Here is a 27,792-nt window from a genome sequence, read left to right on the forward strand (position 1 = left end):
CAGAGCTTACCGCTTGGCGGTCGTTAAAAGGCACTTAAAATTTATATTTTCCGCTAAACGCACCTAATGTGTATGGCATTAAATGACTAAAATTAGTATCTTGGCAGCTACACAAGATTACTACTTAAAATACTGTTTTAAAACTCCGGGTATTATTTAATTTCGACTTTTAATTAAAAACTATATTCAACAATATTTAAATGCGTTAACTGTAAGTACAAAACATATAAAATAGTAATCGCATAGTTTAGTATGATGGACACACTGTTACATTGGTAAAGTCCGGTTGCCGAGCACGTAGAATTTCGTCCAATGTCCCCAAGCTCGCACACTCACTGCTGCCGCCCATCGCACAGTCGCGACAGCAATATAATTACGCGCGAGCGATAAGGATAGGTAGCTTGTGGTCATTGGACGAAATTCTACGTCCTCGGCGACCGGACTATAAATATTAAAATAGTGTTAATTTATGTATTATCTCGAATATTTATCACATAGTGTATGTTTATTATTTGTGTTGACGGGTATGTTTTATTGTTTATTTTCTGTTGTCGCTTGGCTCTGTCATATTATTAAAAGTTATTAAAAAGCATTCTTGTGTTATGACAGCAAAATCATGAAATTTTCGATATTCAAGGCTAGCAAATTCAAGCATCTAATTGATTTAATTTGAAACAATAGATATTTATAATTTTCTCTGTGGTCTGGACTTTCTGAGACCCAGAGGTCCCTAATTCGATTCCCAGTTGATGAAAAATTAACATGACATAGCCAAGCGACAATGATATTTATTCCAATTATGTTGTGTACACAATCGCATGTTGACCCAACAACTTAATAGTTTATTCGTGTTTGTATTTATTCATTTTAGAATAAACCTGTTTATGTGACGTCATATTTTAAAACGATATTTTTAAAGGCAAATACACACAATTTATTTTACAACATTATCGACAAATATTCACATTATTTATCTAGTCTTTGACAGCTGATGTTCCCATATTTGTAACAAAAATAAATAGATATACAGGGTGTCTCAAGATTAGCACGTCACACCAACACCGGGGGTAGATGGCACTATGACGCATCGAGCAAGTCTAATGATGCCAACTGAAAAAAATAACTAAAATAATTGGCCTTATAGATGTTCTACACTGAACCATCCCAGCTATGACATTGTCAGTAGGGCGCTACTAAAGTACGGCCAACTAGCAGCGATACAAAAGGTCGATTCGACTGTCGAACTGACAATCTATTCTGTCTCTTCCCATCTTGTGTATTTGTCGTAATGTCTCGTTCTCCCGCCAAAATATGTCAAAGTCAAACCCCTGCTATTCCAAATGACCATGACATTAGGTTTGTTTACATTTGGAATCGCTTCTCGTTGGCCGTACTTTATCTATATTGGATTATTAGTACCGATTCTTGCCACGTTGGACAACAATATAATTATGACCGTTACAGGAGGGCGCTACTATCAATACAGGGTTTTTTATTTGTGCCACTTGACGTTTCAGAATCGTGGTACTACACTCTCAAAAATCATGAAACTTTTCTCTGGCCATGCGTCTTATTAGAACTATCTACCGTCGATGTCAGTGTGGCTTGCTAATTTTAAGACACCCTGTATAATGTGACGTCAAATGAAATTCATTGTGATTATTTTTGTGTAAATAGTTGAGTTCCTAACGAGCGAGCCATGTTATGATTTTTGTTAAGTTTCAGTGTATATTCTCATTTTATGTTAAACACAATGTGTTACTGGATCACGATAATTTTAGCTTTCAATATTTAGAAACCAATCAACGTAATTATCAGGTCATATTAGGTATAGTCTCTACTACAGGAGCACTAGAAAATTACCAGGGGCAAACTAATTTGGCCTACACTCCCCACGCTGACCAGACGGGTTAAGAAAGCAGTGCCTTGAAGTAGTGTCTTTAACTAAGTAGTCAAAGTCAAAAGTCAAAGTCAAAATTTCTATAAATTCTATTTGTTTAGACTAATAAATTGTTCTTACAAATCGTCATTTTGCTCTTAAGGAGCCTCTACATGTCTCATAATCTTTTTACCCTACCAGCGCTTCGAGACCAACATTTGGCAAGTGCTGAGAAGAAGCGCCGCAACAAACTCAGTCACCACTGTCTGCCGGTTAATATAAATAAATGTTACTCTGTTATAAAATAAAACTTAAATTATTGTGATCCAGTTACACACACCATGTATACCGAGTGACTCATAGTAAGATATAATATATGTATAGCTAGCTTTGAGCTAGAACGATTACGATAGTCTAGATATGCCTTACAAAACTTCTGTCGATGGTAACAACTAAATGATTGAAACGCGATTATTGTAGCGTTGTTAGTATTTGAACAAGCATTTAATTTTAGTCTCTTTAAAAATACAGAGTGGAACCTGTTATTAGTACTATTTGAAAGAGCTCGTGAAGCACTTTTGGGATCACTAACCAGTTTTTCGATATCTTGTGTAGTTTAGAAATAATCGAGTGAGATCACTTATCGTCTCCACCCTGTATAATCTAAAGCATGTTGCAGGCCAAGAGCATAGCTGACGCATAAAAACTCATTTACGTTTGCAAGTAGGCTTTTAAAAAGCACTTTTACACGTCCCAGTATTAACCCTATCACTGCTTCAGGACCATAAACGGGCCAGTGCTGAGAAGAAGCAGCGCAAGAAACTCAGTCACTATTATCCATCTTTTTCCATAGTTGTATCCATCTTTTTCCATAACTGCTAACTATGCAAACCCTATGGAAAACTACATCAGCTATGAAAGCTAAGATAAACTTTTGTCTTTTTATTGAAATGAAATCTTGAGTTAACTTGTTTGACAGTTTAAACTCTGGGATAATCTTATAAAACTAACTTAGTTTGGCTTGGTCGACAACCCGCGAAATTTTGCGGTTTAGGCAAGAATCCAAACTGACAGACTTGAGTTACTTCTGTATTTATTTTAGTTTATAATATTATATTAGTACAAATAAACATTCCTTAGCTAAATATTTTCATTTAATAGTTCGAAATGTTTTTTATTAAATATAAAAATTATCGCAATATTTATTCGTCATTTAGTTGTTACTGTTGACAGAAACTCACCCATAGGTTAAAAAAGCTTTCATACAAAGAATAATAGAATACAGAATGTATAGATTGTTGCAAAATTATATTGTTTCTAGAAGGCTTCAAGGTGGCGTTCTCTCTTACACGTATACTGTATGAGCGAGACAGACCTCCCCAGTTCACATATTACTTAGCTTGTTGATATTAATAAAATGTATGTAAATGTGGAGTACACTAAATATATGAAATATGTTTTTATAATATAGTGGTTTCATTTTATTTTTATACCTACCTGCGGTTTCCTGAGGAATCTTCGATATAAACTAGAAGCGTTCTTAGATTTAATTATTTAACGAATTTTATAAGTGAAAAAAAATCTGTGACATTATTGTATGCAGATTTAGGATCCACATTCCACATACAAAAAAGTAAGTGCTTAAACAGTAAAATGTGAGAAAGGTAACTCAATTTGAATTGACATAGCTAAAGTAAAGATTAATTAAATGCGTAATACTTTAATTTCAGTGCATAGGTTAAGTAACCTCTTTCTGTAGGAAAGAGACCAAGCAAATTATGTACAACTATCCGGCCCGAAGGACCAGAAAAATGTGATATGTGTGTGTGAATGTGTCAGAAGGATATGTAAAGTCAAGGACTTGTCGGCGGATTTGGTGAGTAGATTGTATGAGGGTTTTCGCGATTGAAAAATCCGCCAGATGGCAATAGTAGACGCGAGGTCCAAATGCTGCACGATTGGTTATTTTTGACATGACATTGACAGATATGTCAAAATCCACCAATCATGCAGCATTTGGACCGGGAGGTCCAATTGAAAAATCCGCCAGATGGCAATACGTAGACGGGAGAATACGTATTGCATCTGGCGAATTTTTCAATCGCGAAAACCCTCATTGGGTTAGGTTTTGGCAAAATAAACAACGTCATCAGTAAAAAATCCCTTTTATTTCATAATTATAAGTAACAAATAGGTAAATACGCGTAGCGACTCCCACACAACTATCCTTCAACGATTCTTACTACTAACAGCCCTTTTTAATTATTAAACATTAAGGCCCGATTCGACCAAACTTTTATCTGAGAATAGCTCCTGGTATAACTGGCACATTGACAGTTTCAGTAGGGGAAATATGTCAAAATGTCGAATAACTAACGATTTATTCTGAGATTAATATTTACTCTTGTTTGGTCGAATCCACCCTTAAAATAATAGCAATACAACTAAAGCCCGGTTTGCACCAAGGCAGAGCGGAGCGGAGAAGAGAGTTGTGTCAAGTGGACATTTTCTATGGAATTTGACAGCGGCGTAGAGCGGAGAGATGTGGAAATAATGGAATATTATTACTCAAACCACATCTCCGCTCTGCCTAGCCTTGGTGGAAACCAAGCCTTACGGTTAGTTTTTAGGGGTATCCTTCCGTTTGGCCAAATTACTTTTCGCCAAATTTCACTTCGCAAACAACTTATCGCCAAAGTTTCATTTCCCAAATGAACTTTTAGCAAATGTACTTTTCGCAACTAATTCATTTGGTCAAATTATCATTTGGCAAAATTTTACTTGGCAAATGTTTGTATAGCAAATGTTTTATTTTGCCAAATATTATATCCCAAATAATTTGTTTGGTCAAATTGACACTTCACATACCCACCGTTACCCACAAATCAAAGCATAAGGCACATGATCGTGGTTTTCACAAGAATTTTATGTAAAACAAAGAGATTGCAGAAAACAGTATGGTTGCAGAAAGTAGGTATTGCAGAAAATAGTAGGTTAGGTTAGGTTAGAACAGTGACCCTTAACGCGCGAAGGCGAGCGAAGCGTGCCGCGGCAGCGGCCGCCGAGCGCTAGACTCACCTCTATTGTTAATGAATAATTTGGAAATTTCGATAAAAAGAATGAAATATGAAAATTACCTAATTTAGAACAAATTTTATACATATTAACTACCTACCCACGAAACAAAATAATAACCACAAGCTAATTTGTATTCCATTCTATGCACCAATCAAATTGTTTTGTAAATAGTTTATCGTGAAATATTTTTGCCAAATGAAACATTTGGCAAAACATACTTTGCCAAACAATAATTTGCTAAACAATAATATGCCAAAAACGACATTTGCGAATTAAAAGTTTGCAATAAGTTGTTTTGCCAAATAAGAATTTGCCAAATGAAAATTTGCGAAACGTTGTTTGCGATGTGATAATTTGGGAAACGTTTTTTGGCCAAACATTAGTAATCCGTTTTTAGGATTTATCTTTACGTGCTAATTTGTTTGGACTTAAATCCCTCTTACAATGAAAATGTTCTACTTGTCAGCTGTTCGTAAATTTTAGGCATAATAAAGATGACGGTTGAAACCTGGAGCATCTGTCTGAGCTTTTATATTCTATCCACTATTTAGGAGTAGGCAAAATTAGGTGCTTACTAGAACTTGGTAACCATTATTGTAGCACGTTATGATTTTTGTGATCGTTTTTAAATTTTTACAATCGTGTTCCAAAGTTCCCAACAAATAATATCGCGATTTAAAAGTGGACAACGCCATCTATTGGTCGACATCAGAACTAAACTAGAATTTGTAAACGGCACGAGTGGTGTCCATAATAAAACGTCGCAGCTATGTGAATAACTTTAGTGAGAAAGCCACGCACGCTTTTGTGACGATTTCTAAGAAAATCCTTAAATATTTGTAAATAAAACCCCAACTAAATATTTACATCTATATATCACAAACATAACATATAACATCACCTACATTTGCCACTAATATATTAAAACGAAAATAATTTGTATATGAAAATATTAATTTTAAATTAAGATTAAAAATTATAGGTAACGATATGACAGGTCAACGAAACTTCAAATATTAAGCCTGGATCCGTTAGGTCGGCGAATCGAAACGTCTATAGGTCTCGCGTTTAACTGAGTTGTTGCCTGAGGTAGGAGCGGCACGGGAGGGGTAACATTGACATATTATTTAGTCGGCCGTTTGGTGTAGTGGTTCAGAACGGACTACTATGCCGAGAGGTCCCGGGTTCGATTCCCTGCCGGGCAGAAATTGAAATGATGAATTTTAATTTCTGTGACGGGTTTGGGTGTTTTCTATGTATAATATGTATGTATTTAAAAAAAAAGGTATTTAAAAATGTTTATATCTGTTGTCTAGTACCCATAGTACAAGCATTACTTAGTTTGGGGCTAGCGGCGCAGTGTAAAAAAATGTCCAAGGATATTTATTATGTCGTGCGTGACAGAGCATACAAATCTGTGGGCTGAGTGTGAGTTTACATTACAAAAACTCACACTAGGCCCTCTGAAGCACTTTTTGAAGCCATTAAACAGAATAATAATAAGAATAGTCATGCTGACGTTTGACATCGCAAAAACACCCTCACATATCAGGCACTGACTCAGTTAAGAGCTCGACCTATAATTTCAAAAGTCTACGAATAGTCGAGCTAACGCGACAGGCTTAAATAAATTATATTAGAATTCATATTTTTATTTTATTCTTATAGCAATTCCCACAAAAATATACGGGTAAATATTTTTTGTGAAATAAAATATTGTATACAGATTAATCTGTAAAATTATACATTACATTCGGAATGAAAAATTAATAAACTTAATATCACGACTATTGGGCTCAATTTGCCTCTGGTAAATAAGAGAGGGTCGTGCTCCTGCAATGGAGACTAAATGATCTGATGATGACACGGGCTTGCAGTCATAAAATATGAGCATTTTATAAAGCCCGGTCGCCGAGCACGTAGCATTTCGTCCAATGACCCCTCGCACACTCACTGCTGCCGCCCGTCGCACAGTCGCAACAGCAATATGCGCGCGAGCGATAAGGATGGGTAGCTTGGGGTCATTGGACGAAATTCTACGTGCTCGGCGACCGGACTATAGATTGTTTTTATGGACCCTATGATGAAACGATCTTTTTAAGGACTTTTATTTTTGTTTGTAATTTGAACATATCCTGATGGTTGTTAACTCCTTAACAACTTTTTAACTGGTAGATTTCAAAATTAAATGCAACTGTTAGGCCCGTTTTCACCATAAATCCCTAATTTTTAAGTGACTCCTATCATCCTATGGTAACACACAGGAAGTTTGTTTTCATAGGAGTCACTTAAACATTAGGGATTGGTGGTGAAAACGACCAAATTTTATAAAAAGGCCGACATAATTTTTTAAATCTGATATTAACATTGGATTAGTGAAAGAATATACTTTTGAGTACCAGTGTCCCTTCAAAGTTATCAAAGTTTATCAATAAATTAAAAATTAGTCCCAAAATATTAAATTAAAAATGTGAATTCTACGTTTGTCTTAAAAATAAACCAATACCTTTACATTAACTCGCACCCGCAATACAAAATGCAAAATTATTACAGACTTACGGCCTAAGGGTAAAGCTGGGTACACACCTATATGCCGTGTCGTGGTACGTTACATACTATCGGGCGGAGATAGGTTGATATTTCTAGCCAGTGCACTCCCTAAAACCACGAAATAATAGAATTGTTATCTTAACAATAAGAGTTTCTTAAATTGTGTTGACCAGTTGGCGCCACGGACAAGTAAGGTCCTGTCATTGCTTGTGGCTAAGAAAGTGACGTCAACTGGTGAGCGCTGAAGCCATAGGACTATCGCATTTTAATCACCAAGTTGGCGCCACTGTTGAGAGTAAAGTCTTATTACTCGCTAGTGGCGCCAAGTGCTGAACGCAATTAAAGAATCCCTCATTGACAGCTTCATTTCACTTTTGTTTCTTTCGAATTATCAAAACACGACACGTATTATAAATATGAATCCAGCTTTATGTGAACTTAACAAGTACGAACTGACTATAAGTATGGTAACGTTGAAGACTTTAAAACATATAGGTATGACTTTTCAGAACCGTTCGATATTAAATCGATTGCCAAGGCAAATCGTACACTCAGCGTCAAATTGTTCGTGACACCCAAAGTGGTTAAATTTTGACAACACAACTTTATTCCCACCTCTCGTTCCCACCGCTGCAACTCCTGTGTAGCCAGGATCTACAGCTTGACCGCCAATAAAAACCCAACCAGTGAAGGTTAAGTTTGTCCCTTATTTCTATCGTAATAAAGACGTGTTGCGAACTTTTTGGCTCCTTTGGGTGTCACAAACTATTGGACGCTGACTGCACCATACATTTAAGGTTCTAAATCGCCTGACTGATAAGGTAATCATGGTAAAATAAACTTTATTACATAGCCGTAAGTCTGAGAACGTTGTACACCCGACCCAAATGTTACAATATAATGTGACAATGTGTTTTAATTCCCTAGTGATTTTACCAGCACATCAAGTCACTAAAAAACTTTCCGCAATTGATTTTAGACTTTAAAATACAGCAATAAGTTTGATAATCCTTTTTGAGGAATTTCGTAATGAATTTTCACATTAGCTCAATTAATTTTGTACTTTATAATAGTGACATAAACGTCAAAATCAATCGTGGAAAGATGACTTTAGGGGATTTAATAACAAAAATAATATAGGTTAAAAGAGCTAGCATACAAAAAATGTTTTTATGTAATCTTTCAAATAAGATTATTTAGTGCCCGGCGGTAAATGTATCACATCGGCAATCATCGCATTTCCGAATACAAACGAATGCTAATTTCCATGGTCTACAAATTACTATAGGTGGCACAAAAAGAGTTGAGGCGATCAACACAAGCAATTATTTGTGTCAGGGGGCGTAGTGTGAGTTTACGTTAAACCAGGCCTGTTCATCTCCGCGAGTTTACATCGAAAACAAAACACGCACGATGGCCCCCTACAGGATACTATTCGACAAGGCCTCACATACGAGCGAACATTGACTCACGCACGCGTATTCTTCTGTATGATGGAAGAAAATAAAGAAAATGGTGTACTAAATACTGTGCAGTATTTAACTGCCTAAATAATAATAAAAACACAGAATGTACTTTTTTAAGTTGCCTCAAGATACTCACGAGATAAATAAGTAGTTAATATTATTCATGATAATGGATGGAATAAGAAAGCACGCGCAACAAAAGTTGAGGCCAACAGCCTCAACTTTTGTTGCGCGTGCAAGTTTAGAGTTATCGTTAACCATAATTCGAATTCAGAACTCAGCACTTTATTGTTTGGTTTTGATAGAAGAAAAGTCGTGAAAAAAACGAAGCCAAAATTATCTGACTCTTTCCAAAGGTCGAGACGACAGCACATCATACAACTGAATAAAACTGTATAACACAGTATTTAGCTTGACATGCTGTCTGTACAATATTTACCGTCGGGCACTCATAAAAAACTCATTTATTTTCTGTAAGACTCTTTTACTGTGTTCATACTTTACCAATGTCCAGTATTATTGTATAACTAAAGAATGACGTAGACACATTGCCACAGTCCTTTCATTTGATTCACGCTGCGGGTATCTGGGATACGCGCGGTGTGGTGACGCTTTGTGTGGACTATATCCAACGTTACCTGGAAAAAAATATTGAAGATTGATGAAAAGTATTAAACTGGAGTTATTTTCAATGATCCAAAACTGAATTATCATAGTAAAGGTCATAGCAGACTTATCAACTCGGAAAGGGATCAACACCGTATCGCCTTTCGCGTGCTGTTAACTGCGAGTGTTCGTTGCAGTATGGAGTTTCATACAAAGAATACTGACCGCGTCGAGTTGATACGGTTACGATACCTTTCCAGGTAGATAAGTGTGCTACGTCTTTAAGGGGACGTTTGGCACATTCGTGCGAACGAATTTCGTGCTAAACTACTACTAACCTTTAAGTCGTATTTGGGTTGTGAGTGGTATTCGAGTCGGTCATGGATCGTATCCCGGTCGGTTGCGGATAGTATTCGTCATGTTTACGGGTTAAATGACATACCTATCCGTCACAGTCACGGGCCCTATACAAGTCGGGTACGGGTCGGTCACGTGTCGTATCCAGGTCAGTCACGGATCGTTTCTAGGTCATAAACGGTCCAGTTACGGGTCAGTTACGGGTCATATCTGGCTCGGTTGCGAATAGTATTCGTCATGTTTACGGGTTAAATGACATACCTATCCGTTACAGTCACGGGTCGTATACTTTCGGTCGGTCGTTTCTGGGTCATAAACGGGTCAGTCACGGGTCGTTTCTGGGTCATAAACGGGTCAGTAACGTGTCGTTTCTGGGTCATAAACGGGTCAGTAACGTGTCGTTTCTGGGTCATAAACGGGCCAGTTACGGGTCAGTTACGGGTCGTTTCTGGGTCATAAACGGGTCAGTCACGGCTCGTTTCTGGGTCATAAACGGGCCAGTTACGGGTCATACCCGGGTCAGTTACGGGTCGTTTCTGGGTCATATCAGGGTCGGATACGGCTCATATCCGGGTCGGTTAGTAGTATGGAATTGGGCATTCTAGATCACTGTCGCTCGTCGCTAACGCTGCTCGCTCCAGATGATCTAGAATTGCCCAATTCCATACTACTCATTAGCAACGCATAGCGCGCTCGACCTCGCACCGCGCAGCGCACCTGCTTTCGGAAACGAGAACCACAAAAAAATTTACAATCGTTGTTAATACATTACCCACATGAAATACAACTTACTGATAACACTTCAGCATGCTGATCTGTTACCATGCCATTATTCGAAGCTGGCTTCGCATACTCGAGTAAATAATATAGTTATCTAATTATTTAATGTGTAATGGATAAATTTATATTGAAATAACACGGCCCCCGCCACTGTCGTCGACTTGTTGCGTCACACGCATCGAAACGCGCGCCGGAAATAACGCTGCTGACACTGCGACAAAAGTAACTATTGTTTGTGCCTTATGCACTCGTTTCTGATGTTTTAATTAAATTGATATTTTAACATATAAATTACAATAATATAATAAGAAATTATAATAAATCTTTGGACAATTTCACAAAGTGCCAGCTAACCTCAAAGTAAGCAACTTAATGCTTGTGTTATGGTGCTAGCTTAACGTATTATACTACTTATATACTTTTTTAAATACATACATATTATACATATCATAGTAACATCCAGACCCGTCACATAAATTAAAATTCATCATTTCAATTTCCGCCCGGCCGGGAATCGAACCCGGGACCTCTCGGCATGGTAGTCCGTTCTGAACCACTACAGTTACACCAAACAGCCGACAAAGTTGAACTAACGGTACTCTGAACGTAAGGCGTTCTTCTTTATTACTAAATGTATGCAAAATACGTAAGTATTTGATAATTATGAACGTAAATAAGAAATAATGTAGGTAAATTATTGAAATAAGCGCCTCAATCAATGTAAAAGTTTTATACGTTGTTTACTTTGGTAGACCAGGAATCTTGTCTTAAGAAAGCCGCTCCGAAATATGACATGCTGTCATTATATTTATTTCCTTTTATATAAAGACTGCTAGGATTTATACTTCAGGTTTGCTATAACTGTTGACGTTTCTGTAAGACTTTATTCCTTTAAAAAATAAATAAGTAGGTACCTACGTGAAAATTTAAACTTATAATTACTGACAAAATATATTCTCAAGGGTCTTATGATATAAGAACCTCAAATCTTTCAAAGCAGGTGTATGTATAAAAACACAAAATGTTCGTCTATTTAAAGAATTTCATTAAAACACACTGCAGAAGATGTTTTTTTTTTTTTTTTTTTTTTATATGATATAAGATTCTATTATAGTTGAGCCAGCGCAACTTATTTTTAAACCTGGACCTGAAAAAATGTGTTTTAGGCGTTTTCACGTTTCATTATAACAACTTGAAATTTAATCACCTACGTAATTGCATGAGCAATGTCACATTAAATTGTTTAGCTTTTACTTTCGGGTAAGGCGTATGTAGTTTACTCTACACTCGTGTGACTCGTGTATACCGTGATGTCAGACTATAGAGTTGTCATGAGTGTCAGACATGCAGTCATCAATTAGACCTTAGCTTAACACACATCCACGCATCGTGTTAGCTTAAACACTAGCTGTTGCCCGCTGCTTCATCCGCGTGAATTTTTTTGTCAGAGATCGTTATAAATTATAGCCTATATGTTATTCTGGGTTATAAACTATAATACTGCAAAGTTTCATCAAAATCCGTTCAGTAGTTTTTGCGTGAAAGAGTAACAAACATCCATCCAGACATCCATACATCTAGACATCCAAATTTCGCATTTATAATATTAGTAAGAAGTAAGATGTTTTTTTATATCAAACTAATAGATTCCAACTTATATCAACCAAAGTGGGAACAGATGATTGTTTACAAGAAACTCAACACTAACTTAGCCGTCTAACATTTATACAAAATGAAGTAAAATAAGACATAATGTTTATTTGTTTTATTGTTATTCTGCAATTATTAAAAATATCTGTTTAATGATAGTTAAACTCTAAGATAATATACTTAATTCAAAATTGCTCTGATTATTTAATTAAAAAGGTGTTTTATACCATTTGCTATCACCATTCCGTAGTATTGCTAAAATAGTTAATGCTAATGATCGAAACCTTGATTTTACGACTTGTTTTAATAATTTGTAATATTTTAGATTTGATGTAAATAAGGCTAATTAAAATGGCTTAAAAATAAAAGTATTTACATTTTACATACTTATTTTCATAATACATTCTACTGTGATAAAAATAATTCGTTTCAGATAAATGTCGTTTTTATATAATTAGGTATAAAGTAATAACTATTGATTTAAATAAACTTGGAAAAATACCATATTAATAAATTGAGGTCAAGCAAACATGCGGAGTGCTATGCACCACGTGGTTGTAAGTCTGCTTGCTTGCATTTTTCACCGCACGCATCGGGCTGGTGCGCTTCTCAACTAGGGATGGGACAAAAATATTATGGGCGATACTGTCTGATACTTGATAACTTCGATACGTGATAAATATAATTATATAACTAGGTACTCCGTTTTTATATTTCATAATTTCAGATGATTTTAATGTTCTCTATTTTAGATTTCTGTGGGCATGCCATCGATTACCTATATCAACCAGTAGAATAAGAGGTGTTATTTTTGTAAAAATATGTTGCGCATCTAAATATTACAAATATTTATTTTTACGTTAAATTAAAAAGGCTATTCTCATAATGTAACAAATGTAGTTACGACGTGGTAACTCATATTTTATACTAGGTAACTGCTCCGTACTTTTTACAACACTATAACTGTTTTTGCGAACTCCACAATAATCGCGTTATAAATTGGGGTGTTTCGGTGATTGTCACCACAGTACCGCAACAAGTAATTATCTAGTAATTGCTGCTCAAGTAGCTATTGCGCAGTGCTCCAGAATCTCTGCCCTCCAGAATCTCTGCTCTTCAGAATCCCTGCTCCATCACCAAGGTAAAAATCATGTAAGTTTTTTTATTTATTTACTTTGTTTCTTTTTCTTTGCAATTCTTGGAGTCACCCCAACTTTATCATCTAGCAGATAACCATCCATCCGTCCACCTTCAGCTGGTCCGCTGATGAGACTTCGATTACTACATAGAATTTTACTTTATCTTTACAGGTCCGACTCCGAGATCGAATCCGTGTTCGGAGACAGCGCTGCTGCCTCCAGTTCTCGCAAATATACGCCGAAGAGGAAGACGCCAGTCAAATCAAGGTACAGTGCATTCAGGTTCATTCAACAAACATAATTTTATTCCTAGTGCATCATCATTGATCTTTAACGCTCTCATCACACGTAAGTAAACACTTTGGGATGAGAAAAGTTTAAGATCATAGATGCGCAGGCATCCCGTCAGTTTACTGAATCATTATATTTGTCCCTACAGATCCGACTCCGAGTGTGAGGCTGAGCCGCAAGTACCGAAAAAGAAACGTGTCTCTAAACCCCGGTAAGTGGATGTTCCAACTATGTGCGTATGAGTATGTGTATGTTGATTGAAAATCTCGGTAAGTGGTTCGTTTCACGAATGCGTGTGAGTGTGTGTGAATGTATGAGCGTGTTGAGTGAACTCTGAAATCTAATTAGTGGATGGTTCAGTGCTATGTAAGCAAACAATGTATGTGTATGTATGTTAAGTATGTGTGTAGTTATATGTTTATTAAAAATCTCGGTAAGTGGTTGGTATCATAAATGCGTGTGTGTGTGTGTCTGTGTGTCTGTGTGAGCGTGTTAAGTGAACTCTAAAATCTAGGTAAGTGGATAGTTCAGTGGTATGTAAGCGAAGATTTATGTGTGTATATATGTTGATTGAATGCTTTTGTCTTTAGATACTGTGTTACAAATGAAGATGAATGATTTCCAAGTACAGGCTTTTAAACAACGCTATTTATTATAGCACCTGTACTTGAAAGAGTGTTTCTGCGAGTCAAGTATTAATAATATTAATTTTTAATTTCAGAGCTTCGTCAAAGAGATCTAAAGATCTCTTCGGATTGTTATCCGACGAGGACGAGACGCTAGCGGTCGAGAACTCCCAACGTCGGGGTTCCGCGGCTCACCAGCAGCTGGACAGCAGCCTGACGACCAAGGTCGCCAACGGCTCCGTGCGGCGCACCGCTCCGCTCGACGGCACCTACTACGTAGAGGTGCGCGCCTACACCACCAGCGACGCGCTCAAGGTGTTGCCCGCGGAGCGCTACAAGAAGGCGCTGCTCACCGCGAAGGTCCAGCTGAACACCGGCACATCGGAGTGGCAAGATCTTCAGAAATTTATGAAGAGTCTGAAGAAATTATTTGAAGATCGAGAGCCTGTATTTTATAGTAATAAAGTAAATATTAAATAATAAAAATTTATTTTAGTTAATAGTAAATAGTAAATAATAAAAATTATTTTAGTTAATAAATTGTATTCTTTGAATTTCCTAATTCCTTCTAGTTTTGTAAGTATAGTCGACCACATACCAAGTTACACATAGAAAATACAATAACAACACAACAGGTAACTGGTATTCAGGGTACAATACAAGGTATAGGTAGGTACGTTTGATTTTTGGTACAAAGGTAGGTACCTAACTAAGGTTTGTTGTTTAGAGAGGTAACAGGTAAGTCTGTTAAAGAACACGGCAAAGTGCGCGTGAAGTCGTTACACTTGGTATGTGGTAGATCTATACATACTGACTTTTTAGAAGTATTAGGATTTCAAAGTAATTTTCCTAGTTTTTAGTATTAGTTATTTTAATAAGGAACTAACCTTAAAGAAATTTATTTCAGCATAAAGTAAAGTATATAAAAACCATGCCTTTTTGTACGGCTTGTTCAGCACGTGTAGACAATACGCATTGGGTAGGGCATTTGCGGAGTAACGCGCATAAGAACAAATGCGCAGCTCCGGTAGAGGACGGCGTAGTTAAGATCTCCTCTGCCTTCAGAGGCCGTATCGCTTCGTATAGGATACTAGCGAACGCGGGAAACGAGTCGACTTTACCTGAGATATTCTTAAATAGTATACGTTCTAAGTTGCTCGTTCTTATAGAAAAATCTTTAAAGCAATACATTAGTTTAAAAATTAATTTAGAGTATTTTGGTAATTTTATTTTGTTAAAAAGCGATACGCAAGATATAAAATCATTCGCGACTAAGAATATGATTATTCATCGCAACTTTAATTACGACCAAGTATTTAACTCCGTCGTCCGTACATTGTGTAAAAAAGTCGAAGAGTTTCAGGATCGTGACAGTGGCTGGGGATTTTTAAATAACATATATGTTGAAATCAATATTAACAAGTTTGATCCGTTAAGTGGAGCAGGTTCAACCTATGTGGATTTACCACTTCATTTAAAAAGGAAAAAAGCTTGTATCAACGTTAAAAACGCTGATAACTTTTGCTTTTTGTGGAGCATCATTGCAGCGCTTTATCCAGCTAAACGCAATACTGATCGTACAGGTTCGTACCCTCCTTTTGAAGACGTGTTAAACGTGCATGGGTTAAACTTTCCTGTCACTTTTACAGATATTAAAACATTTGAAAATAATAATAGATTTTTAAGCATCAATGTATATTCCGTAAAGAATAAGCGCATTGTGGGGCCAATTTATAGATCAGAATTTAAAAGGAAAACTAGGATTAATTTATTACTTCTTGAAAATGGAAACAAATCACACTATGTTTTGATAAAGAATTTGTCACGTCTTGTACGAGCTCAAATAACAAAACACCATAATAAGATATACTTCTGTGACGATTGTTTACTTTTCTTTGCATCTGAAGAAAAACTTGATGGTCACGTTTGTAGCGGCGTAACCACTGTGCTACCGGAACAAGGTAGTTATCTTAATTTTAAAAATTTTAATCGGAAACAAGATATTCCTTTCGTTGTGTATGCTGATTTTGAAACTCTTCTTAAACCGATAGCAACTTGTGAACCGAGTCCCTCTTGTAGTTTTACTTTAAATCAAAAACAACACATTCCAGCGGCGTTTGCTTATAACGTAGTGTGCTCGTTTGACGAAAATCTTAATAGTTTTGTTTCGTATCGCGGACTTGACTGTGTTCATAAATTTCTTAAAAGTCTTTACAAAGATATAGAAAAGATTTATGACATTTTGAGTGTCGATGTGCCAATGGTGTTCGATGAAAACGATGCTAAAATACATGCTGAAGCTGATGTGTGTCACATTTGTAATGGTTTAATACTGTTTGATAAAGTAAGGGACCACTGTCACTTGACAGGCCGCTACCGGGGTGCCGCTCACCAACACTGTAATTTACAGTACAGCCTGCCTAAATTAATTCCCGTCTTTTTTCATAACCTAGCGGGCTATGACTGTCATCTATTCATTAAAGAATTGGCTGAAAGTTCGGGTCCCATAAAAGTAATACCGAAGAACAAAGAGAATTACATTTCTTTTACAAAATTTTTAAAGATGTCTGATAGTAAATTTGCCCAAATAAGATTTGTAGACTCTTTTAAGTTTTTAGGGACAAGCTTAGAAAAATTGGGAAACGGTCTACACAAATCCGATTTTGTTCACTTAAAACGTTGTTTTACCGAAGATAGAGAATTTGAATTATTAACCCGTAAGGGTGTTTATCCTTACGATTATATGAAATCTTGGAAATCGTATTCTAAGAAACATCTGCCCTCTAAGGAAAGTTTTTATAATACTTTGACTGATGAGGGCATTAGCGATGAAGATTACATGCACGCGAAATTGGTCTGGAATACTTTTAATATTTCTAATTTGGGAGAATATACTGATCTTTATCTTAAAACCGATGTTTATTTGTTGACAGATATCTTTGAAAATTTTAGAGCGGTATGTAAAAGAAATTATCATCTAGATCCAGCTTTTTACTTAACAGCACCAAGTTTATCATTTGACGCGATGTTATTGAAAACGGGCGTAGAGTTGGAGCTACTGTCTGACTTAGAAATTATACGCCTCGTACAGAAAGGCGTGCGGGGTGGGATTTGTCTTTGTTCTACCAGGCTAGCTAGCGCGAACAACATTTACATGGATAATTACGATGAAACTAAACCAGATTCTTTTCTCTTATACATCGACTGTAATAATCTATACGGTTACAGCATGTGTCAGTCCTTGCCAGTAGCTAATTTTAAATTTCTTGAACAACACGAAATTGATAGATTACATATTACAAACGTTTCAGACGATGCAGAATATGGATTTATACTAGAAGTTGATTTGTTGTACCCCGAAGAGTTGCACTGTACTCATAACGACTATCCATTTTGCGCGGAGAAATTTATACCTCCAGGAGGTACAACTTCTAAATTAGTGCCGAATTTATACTCAAAATACAATTATGTAATTCATTACGTACATTTAAAAACGTGTTTAAATCATGGTTTGATTTTGAAAAAAATACATCGGGTAGTTACATTCAAGCAAAGTAAATTCTTAGCGGAATATATTAATCTTAACACCGAATTGAGAAAGAAAGCAGAAACACCATTTCAACAAGACTTATTTAAGCTCATGAATAATTCTGTCTTTGGAAAAACCTTAGAAGATACTGAGCGTAGAGTAAACGTAAAATTAGTGAATCAATGGCAGGACGATACCAATCGAACGAATCGATCTATCTCTGCGGCAAAGTTAATTTCACGACCAAATTTTCACAGCGCTACCATTTTTACTGAAAACTTAGTAGCCGTTCAAATGAAACCGGAAAGAATTATACTCGACAAGCCGATTTACGTAGGTTTTGCTGTTTTAGAGCTTTCAAAAAGCCATATGTATCAGTTTCATTACTCTGTCATAAAGCCTCACTACGGTCATAAAGTGCAATTATGTTACACGGACACTGATAGTTTTATCTATGAAATACAGACTAAAGATGTATACAGAGACATAAAACAAAATTTCTTGCGATATTTCGACACCAGTAATTACGCTTCGCAAAACCAGCACGATCTTCCGATTATGAACAAAAAAGTACCGGGTTTGTTCAAAGATGAACTTGGCGGACGTATTATGACTGAATTTGTAGGGCTAAGATCAAAACTGTACTGCATTAAAACTGAAACTGATGTAATCAAAAAGGCAAAAGGCATTAGAAAGAATGTTATCAAACATTTGAACGCATCCGATTACAATGATGTATTACTCAATGATAAAATAGTGCGCAGAAAAAATATTCTGTTTAAATGTATTAAGCATAATATTTTCACCCAGACAGTAAATAAAATTGCTTTATCAAATGCTGATGACAAACGTTTCATAATGCCCGACAAAGTTTCCACAAAGGCATGGGGTCATAGTTCCTTAATTTAATGCTTTACATTATGCTGAAATATATTATAATAATCATTTAGGCTAAACTAACTAACTATAGGTGTAAGGTTAATTTTAATTTATTTCATAAATATTGTAATTATTTATAAGTTAATAGAAATAAACATTTAATAATTTACACAATTTATGGTTTTATTTAAACTCATAAAAATCGTCAAATAAGCGTAATCACGCAATATTGTAATTTGCAATACGCTGATACAATACATCCGTTCAGTTTTGCAAATTCAGCGATTTCGTAATAAAGTATCTGTACTAAACATAATTTTTAATAAATATTTCAACACCACGAGAGCTCATTCACTCCATATTATTCCACACCTCCAGACAAGCGAGAGAATACATTTTCGGTAAGTATACAATTTCTAAGGTTTATTGGTATAGGTATTATTGTATTATAATACGAACACTAACAATTGTTTTACTTTTCAGATCATGGAAAACTCTGATGACACCAACATCATGCTGTCCCAGTACACCTGTGATCCCTGGGAAGGGCTCACTCAAGCCTGTCAGGAACTAATGGACAGGCCTGAGACGACCGAGCCCCAAGCCTTGCGGGAAAAGAAGGTTCGGCGGAAGGCTGAGGCCAAGAAAAAGCGACGTAGTTCTGCAAAGTCCTACGTTATCAACAGGGAACGCTCGAGAGGCATTCGGCTCATACAAATACGGGTGAGTGACCTAACCAGCGAGCCTTCCTGTTCGACGGCGCGGGACCCGGAGCACAGTGACAGTGAGGACAATGTGGTGCTGAGTGCGCAGTATGTGGTGACAGAACACAATGACGAAATAATGGATATGACTGATAGTGTTATAAGAAAAATTTCAAAAAAGTTGTGTAGTGATAATCTTTAGTTTTAAGTATAAATATGTACTTAGGTTAAATAATAGTTTTATAAGAAAGTAGCAATAAAGTCTAGAAACTAAACGTGTTTATTTTTTCACCACCTCAAATAGGAAACAATTACTTTTACTATTTAGACTTAATTATTTTTTACTTGAAGGATCGATAAATTAAAGACGGTAATGCCTTTTAATAAGTATAGTTTATTTAAAAATCATAAATTAACTTTATTTTCAACACACCATTTCTTTATGCATACTACATTTTTTAATGCACAAATTTTCTTATGATAAATACAATTATATAATGCAGTATTATCTGAACAATACATTTTATGAAGAGTATTTAAGTTAGGAGCACTTAAATTACTTATATCTACAATATTATTTTCTTTTCCACATAGATCCTGCACCCAATTGATCTTTTCGTCTCCTTTTACAAAAATCTTTTTGTCTTTTAAGTAAGGTTTAATAATTCTTTGAAATTCTCTATAGTCTACATATCCTTCACTCCAGCGGTAGCCTCTGTTTCTTTCGATCCAGCGAACCTGCTTTTTCTCTTCAGCGGTTAATGAATTGAACGGATATGGTGGTTTTACCAAAAATATGTAAGTATGCTCTTGGGTAGCCATAGCAAGTTCTTTAACTATAAATTCATTAACACTATTTTTGAACCCTTGAATATCCACAATTGCTGTGTTGATATTCATGATAATTTCTTTACTATATTGCTCAAAGGTTTGTACTCAAATATACAATCGTTTAAAATCAAACAGTAAGCAGCGGTCTGATCGGGTATTTCTTGATCTGTTTCGATTTCAACTCTTACATCGATCGATCCTTTCAAAGTTTCGTGTTGCCTCGAACAGTCGATAACAAATAAGGGAGCCACGTCTCTGAATTCCTTCAAGCTCATCAACGGCTCTGGTCGACGTCCGTGATACGACTGTTGAAATCTTGTGTACTGCTCATATAATAAAGTAATCTTGTCTTCGGAAAAACTAACATTTAGTCCTTCGTATGGGTAATATGACGAATTTAGAAAGACTCTTACATCACGTACATGACAGTGGTCAAACTCAGCCATTGACGAGTGAGCGTTATGTTTGCGGTTAGTTTGTAACGCGATTACAACAAATCGTGGTTTCTCTATTTGCGATGAAGTTTTAATAGACCACGTATGTTTACGAGTTTTAGGTAGTAGTGGATATTCATATAGGTCCCAATTACGATATGCTAATGGAATAGGTCGATCTTTTTCTAAATGTTTTAATAGATTAATTCTTTCTCTATCTGATACTTTAATGTGTGGAACTCGCCAAACTATTTTATTAATTATAATGTCATCTACTATTTCACCTGTATTAAGTTTGATTGCATTGAGATTAGTATTGCTTCTCAGCAATACTAACTCGTGTTTACAGTTAATGATAATTTTATCATAATCTTCTGCAAATCCTAATATCTTGTTTAGCGGAATAGATGCGGAAAATGATCCACCAGCTGCATTGTTTGTGCCCGTGGGCGACCAACCCCAAACTTTTGCACACTTAGACTCATTATCATTTAAGGATAGATAAGATTTTATTGTCGTCGTAATACCTGCATTCTTAACTTTATCTATTTCTACCCCATTTAGTTCGTATCGTATGTCTTGAAATAGAAACAACGCTGGATTATTGACAAAATGTACATTTGATACTTTTTCTTTAGTCGTGCTATTAAAGACGTTCACTTTACCCTCGATGTATAAACTACTGAGTGAAGGCAGCACGTACAGGTCCTGTTGATTGATAGGTATCCGTATTTCATCGTTCTTGTTGAAACTGGTTACGTATGGTTTGTATGAATGGTATTCAAAACTTTCAATACTATTATCGTATGGTGTTTGTTGAGATATATTTAAAATATTCATTTTATTAAACCAACTAGCTTAAGAAATGCTTTATTATTCTTGGTTAGCTTCTTTTTTACTTGAAGGGATGTGTCTTTATGAGGTGTTCTTTTAGAACTGACTTGAGTACTCGAGGTGATTGGGTTTTTATTGAAATTCAACATTTTTTTCTGAAGTGTAAGTACAGTTGAACTTCTTCTCCACGTAAATTTATTTCTTTATTTTCAGCGTCCAACAATCTTATGTTAATAGCACTTATGGAATCTTTGTTAACAGGAAAATAAATTAAGTTTTTAGGTATTTCAATTATTCGATAACCAGGTGGTACATTAGGTACAAACTCGTAAATAATATGACTTGCTTTCCCATTTACAAAAGAACCACTAACTACATCGCATTCGATCCGCACGATGGTTGTTGATACAATGCTGACGGGATACTCAGACTCAGTACTTATATTAGCATTTATCGTCCCCATACCAAATCCTAATATTTTACCAATTGATTCTTTCTTATTGAAGTGAACATCTTTGGAACAACATATATTTGTCTTCAAGGTATTGTTGTTGCAGGTTAGTTTTAATACGGTGTTCTTTATGTTACTTTTTAAATAATCACATATATCCTGAAGCTCGTAAGACCCTTCAGGAATTTTAATGACTTCGCTATCACCATAATAAAATTTATTGTTTCTTTCATCTATGTTAGGAATAGAATTGAAAGTTGAAAAATATATAAGACCGCATTCGTAGTCTCCTCGTAATTCCAACGTTGGTGAATAGTTTGTAATTAAACAGGCTCCTACCCCGGTTATGGACACAGTGAAAGACATTTTTATACTGACAATTTTATTTATTACATTTGTTATATAAATGCTTTATCCAATAGTTTCTTAAAAATTTTAGACATAAGTGACCACAGTTTGTGGTTCCAAACCTTTGATGTTGTACATAATTATAGTTTATTGGTAAGTTATGTAAATACTTAACTAATTCCAACGGCGGTTTTAAATTTCCAAAACTATCATAATATTCTGCGTAATCGTTTTGCTTTACAAAGGCTACCCAATGCGTTCCAGGATTTTTGCTGCTATCCAAATTTAGTATACCACACTCAATCTTTTTGGCCTTCAAAGGTAATTTATCTCTCATAAATACACCGCGAAAGAATGGTATATCACTAGCGTGTTCTAATATATCAAAATTTGTGAGAGCACGTCTGGGTAGCCGTTTGATTAGTTTTTTGAAGGATTTAAGTATAAACCAGCTCCTTTTTTATGCGGTTTTATATACAATCCTTTTCCAAGAGCTACCGCTTCCATCATTCTATTATGGCGTTCAGACTCCTGAAGACTCTTCTGTGCAGCTTTAGAATCATTAACAGCTTTCGCAATACCTGCTGCACCTCCCGCTAGAGAACCCAAGGCTGATAATCCCGCAAATATGGGAATGAGAGGTAAGAGTCCGCCATATTTTGGAATGGGAATACACCGTGGTAATTTTATTCCTTTTTTATTTGAAAATAGTTTTTTTGCAGCAGCATATGCATATTGTATAGTAGAATGTTTGTCCTTCGATTTTAGTTTTTTAATTTGTGTTCGTATTTTTTTAATACCCGACATAAATGATTTTACACCAGAGCCCGCCCTAATTTTAGCCTTCATTGCATTTTTTACTATCCACGATGCTATCTTTTCTCCGGTTCTGGCATCCTTCGATTTCATTCTCTTCTTAGCCATGTTTAAAAGTTCTACGTCAGCGTTGTGTCGAGCACTAGAATCTTTATTGTTGTAAGCAATATCGTGATACATGCAAGCTTCATCCAATTTGTTTACTCCTCTTTCGCCTCTAAGTAACCGTTTCTGAAGTTTTGTTCCAGGACCACAAAATTGATATCCAGGTAAATGTAACTCGAACGGTAAATTATCTATCAAAGTATTAATAATACCACTGCCTTCCTTCATCGATAAGCACAGAGTGATATGAGATAATAATTATCATCAGGTTTTATATACCTAGACTACTAATTCACTTTTGTCCACCCAGCTGTTCTCCTCATCACTTAAACCTAACCATTTTACCAATAGCTTATTTCCTTTCTTTTTTATTACCTTTTCAATGAGATAAATATCTGGAAACTTGGTTTTCTGTAATTCAAATCCGTAAAAAGAACCCAGAATATTTAGATTGTGTTTGTCTTCTATTTGATAAGTTTGAGGATTGGTTTTATTTACTTTAATAATGCGAAATATTTCGGTAGACCAATTAGGGGTATAACCTTTATAAAAATCTCCTTTGAATTTACTTATACGAACATAATCACCGACTTGAAACGATGACCTTTGACGTACATTCCGCTTTTGGGATTTAACAATGTTACACCTGACTAATGTCTCATTATTATTGTTAACATCAACCGGCTTGAATTTCGTGATTCGATGTAAAGTATTGTTATAGTAATGCACAGCTGAATTTAAATTATTATGGAACCATTCATATCGTCCGCACAAACTAAACATCTTGTAAAGGTGTGATTTTAAAGTTCTTATTACTCGTTCTACAATAGAAGCTTTTTTAACAGAGTATGTGGAATAATGATTTACGCCATGTTTTTTCATTAACTGCTTAAAAGAAGTATTATAAAACTCTGTCCCCAGGTCTGTTTGCAAGTTTGTAGGCTTTCTTGTCGATTTAGATAATATATTTTGCATTGCACTCGTAACACAATTTTTTGATTTGGATTTCAAAGGTCTAACCCATACATATTTTGAAAAAGCGTCAATAACTACTAAAACATATTTATATCCTTTATTAAATGACGAATATTTCTGTAAATCAATAAGATCAGCTTGCCATAAGTCGTCTATTCCTTTTATAATCGTGTGTCTACGAGAGAAATTTCTTCGTGCTGCTTTGTGAATCTCGTTTACTATATCTTGTTTACTCATTCTTATCAGGTTTAGCTCCAACCATGACATCAATTTCTTGTTTTGTGTAATACAATGTACTTAAATGGTTAGTAGTCAGTTTTTCCAAATTGTTTAAGTACTTTTTGACATTATTTTGTATTGTTTTCATTTCATTTTTCAGTTCTTGAACACACTTATCAACATAATCTTTATTCACAGCTTCATCGCTTTTTTCAGGAGATTGTACACCCAGTAATCTTGATGATTTTAAATCAAAATCACCAGAATTTGTTCTTACTAATGTATCGGTAAGAATGTCAGTAAATTCAGTTAGTCGTAAACGCTTATGAACGTGATGCCCGAATTTATCAATATTCATTGCCGTCTTGTCGGCTTCTGCAATGTAATGGTACTGCTCAATTTTCCTAAGGGAAGCTTATTATATTTGATGTCTTTTATGATACCAGCTTCGTGCAACTCTTCGATAATTGCATAAATTTCATTATGTACTCCAGTGTTACCAGCAGCCCATGATCCAAGTAGCAGTTTCAATCGTTCTACTAACTCATTTGGATCGTTCCAGTAAACTAAATCAGTATCCGTCTTCACTTTTTTTAGAATATCAATACCTTCTCCCTGATGAAGACTTTCTACACTACTTGTATGATTTCTTGAGAACTTAAATAGTGGTTTAATCACTCGCATATATTTTAATCCCTTGTTACTATTGATTGGTTTTGTTGGGTCGAAATTACGTTTATGTGCATTGGTATCGATAAGTAATAATTTATAATGTTGTAAGTCTTCCTGCGTAATAACATCTAAATCTGGTGTCTTGTTATACAATAATTGTTTTAAGCCTGGAGTTTTTTTCAAGGTCCGGTTTCCAATTTTCAGAATCCTATCGTCGTCATAAACACGGGTATTGCCTAGCAAAAGTTTTTTATTAATATGTCTTACACCGTAAGGTACATCTTTTATTGCTTCAGACGATACGGACCATGATAATGAATCGTTGGCAACACTTGGAGAAGACTGCAGAGATTTGAATGAGTTTTCGTGAACATCTTGAACATCAGATGGTAACGAAACGAGGGTTTCGTTAGGTGTTTTGCGATCATCATCATCTGAGACTGCTTCACTATCAATAGGTTCTTCGTAATCTCCAATAGACGTATTTGATGACTCGCTTTCACTGTATTTAGCTCTTTTTACTGTTTCAGTTTGCCTTGATTCATCATTTATTTGACGTTTTTTGTCTGATTCACTGGTTAACAACTTCAGTGGGTTAACGATAGGTTTAAATATAGTTTCTAATGCCATATCATTTTCATTTCTGAAATCTTTTATCATTTCTACTTTTCTTTTCACAGCCGCTGCAGATTTAATAATTTGCTCCTTGAGGTTTCGTTCCATTGTAAAGGATTCCACTCAGTTTGGCTTCCCTGGTGTGATTAATTCGTAAGTAACTCAACAGCTACTTTTATAAAAACTTAGTCCATTATTATGAATGTATCAAACTTCATTCTATAACAACCGTTGTTACGTTCACAGTCCTTATTAATAATAACATAATTATACGGCTTACTCCAAACAGTAGAACACATTTCACGGAACTGAGACCACGTCATGTCAGACCCTACATGTTCTTCGTAAACGTGTTTTAGATTAATGTCGTCTTGCTTAAACAATATTATAAGGTTCGCATTATCTCTTACAAGTTGTTTGGGTATTTTAGTGTAAGTTTGATTGATATAAAAACAATCAATATTCTTATGTCGACCCATCGCAAAATAGTCACGTATATTGTTTTGATTTTCACAAGCAACATCGTCAAATATAATAATCGAGTTAGGCAAAGCCTCTTGTGGACTTAGAACTTCACTATTATGGTTATACTTGTTATAGGTAGTGCCAGCAACGTTTTCTAATACCTTTTCTAAAAAAACGTATTTAGGTTGATATAATGACTTTGAATACACATACAAGTTGCGAAAACGCGGTCCCTTCTGGTGTAGCAGCAGGCTGATAACTAAGTTGGTCTTCCCGCAGTTCGAGGGACCGCAAACAATACTACGTATAGTATTTGGCAACAAGTTTCCATGACGCTTAACCATGTTCGGTGATGTTGGGCAGACACATTCTAATTTCAGAGATTCTTTTTGTTTAAGAAATTTCATATCAGATTTGAACTTGACCGCTGTGGTTGATGTATTACAACTAAATGACGATAATTCTGTCGTTCGATTAAATTAAAAGCTCAAAAATATTTCCTTATGGAATTGGGCCGTTCTAGATCATCTGGAGCGAGCAGCGCTAGCTGCGACGAGCGACGGATGATCTAGAATGCCCAATTCCATACTACTTCGGTTACTTATCGTACTCACGTGTTTCGCTGCGGCGCGAAGCGACGTGCGACCCCATAAGCCAGGAAAGGCCATAACAGAACCAACGCCAGTGTAGGAGTGCTGAGTTCCTGCCACGGCCAACGCCATTGAGACGACTGCTGCGAAGTTACAATACAGAACTATCAATATCAATACCATACAGTAAAAGGGGTTTACCTATGAAATTGACTGACTTTTCTTTAAGTTTATAACTTCAGTTTGAAGTCAACTTTTACTTTTGTATTTATCTGATATTATTGTTGTTGTGTTAATTGTATTGTTATTGTTTGTTCTCTTGTTACGTACGCCGAATCTATGAAGATCGCTGCATCGACGCTGACCCAGTTTACCCAAATCAACATTACAACTGCACTATGGACCGCGAGGAGCAGCATCAGCAAAATGCGCCTCTCATGACGACAGCGGCGACGTTTCATTAATTTTACTAATTATTTTATAATCATATTTGTTTCATACTTCGAGACGGTATCACTAGGCTAGGCTAATTTTAGTTTAATTGTAATTTCTTTCTTTTAAATTAAGTTTAATTAAAAAAAGTTTGCTTTTTCTTGGAACCTCCGGTTGCAGCTAACGAAATTCTCTGTAGCTGTGCCTTATATAAATAAATAAATAAATATATATAGTACATAAAATATGTAGTTCAAAAGCTCTTTACAATTTCCATCATTCATTTTTGTTTCAATTTAGATTATAAGAACTTATTTGTAACGTTTAAAATCTAGGCCACTGTATTATGAGAATTGGCTAGTCCGTGTATTACCGTGTCTGCAAGCCTTACCTACAGTAAAAAGAAGAATTTATTATTATACTAGTAAGTAGTAGTTTAGTGGACCCCGTTGTACCCCCTTAGGGGTTGAA

At 35.6% G+C, this 27,792-nt stretch overlaps 1 protein-coding gene across 2 annotated transcripts in view; it reads right to left on the reverse strand.

Annotated features, from left to right (window-relative positions):
* Positions 1-4,028: 4,028 nt before the first annotated feature.
* Positions 4,029-27,792, reverse strand: part of LOC135085017 (acyl-CoA-binding domain-containing protein 5) — a 57,131-nt gene continuing 33,367 nt past the window's right edge. For both annotated transcript variants that reach the window (XM_063979797.1, XM_063979796.1), the window contains exons 8-9: positions 26,914-27,032; positions 4,029-9,611 (exon numbers count right to left, since the gene is read on the reverse strand). In XM_063979797.1, coding sequence (XP_063835867.1) covers positions 9,608-9,611; positions 26,914-27,032 — 123 coding nt within the window. In that variant the 3' untranslated portion in view covers positions 4,029-9,607. The remainder of the gene's footprint in view (positions 9,612-26,913; positions 27,033-27,792) is intronic.

This window comes from Ostrinia nubilalis, chromosome 27 (genome assembly GCF_963855985.1).
Source record: "Ostrinia nubilalis chromosome 27, ilOstNubi1.1, whole genome shotgun sequence".
Taxonomy (NCBI): domain Eukaryota; kingdom Metazoa; phylum Arthropoda; class Insecta; order Lepidoptera; family Crambidae; genus Ostrinia; species Ostrinia nubilalis.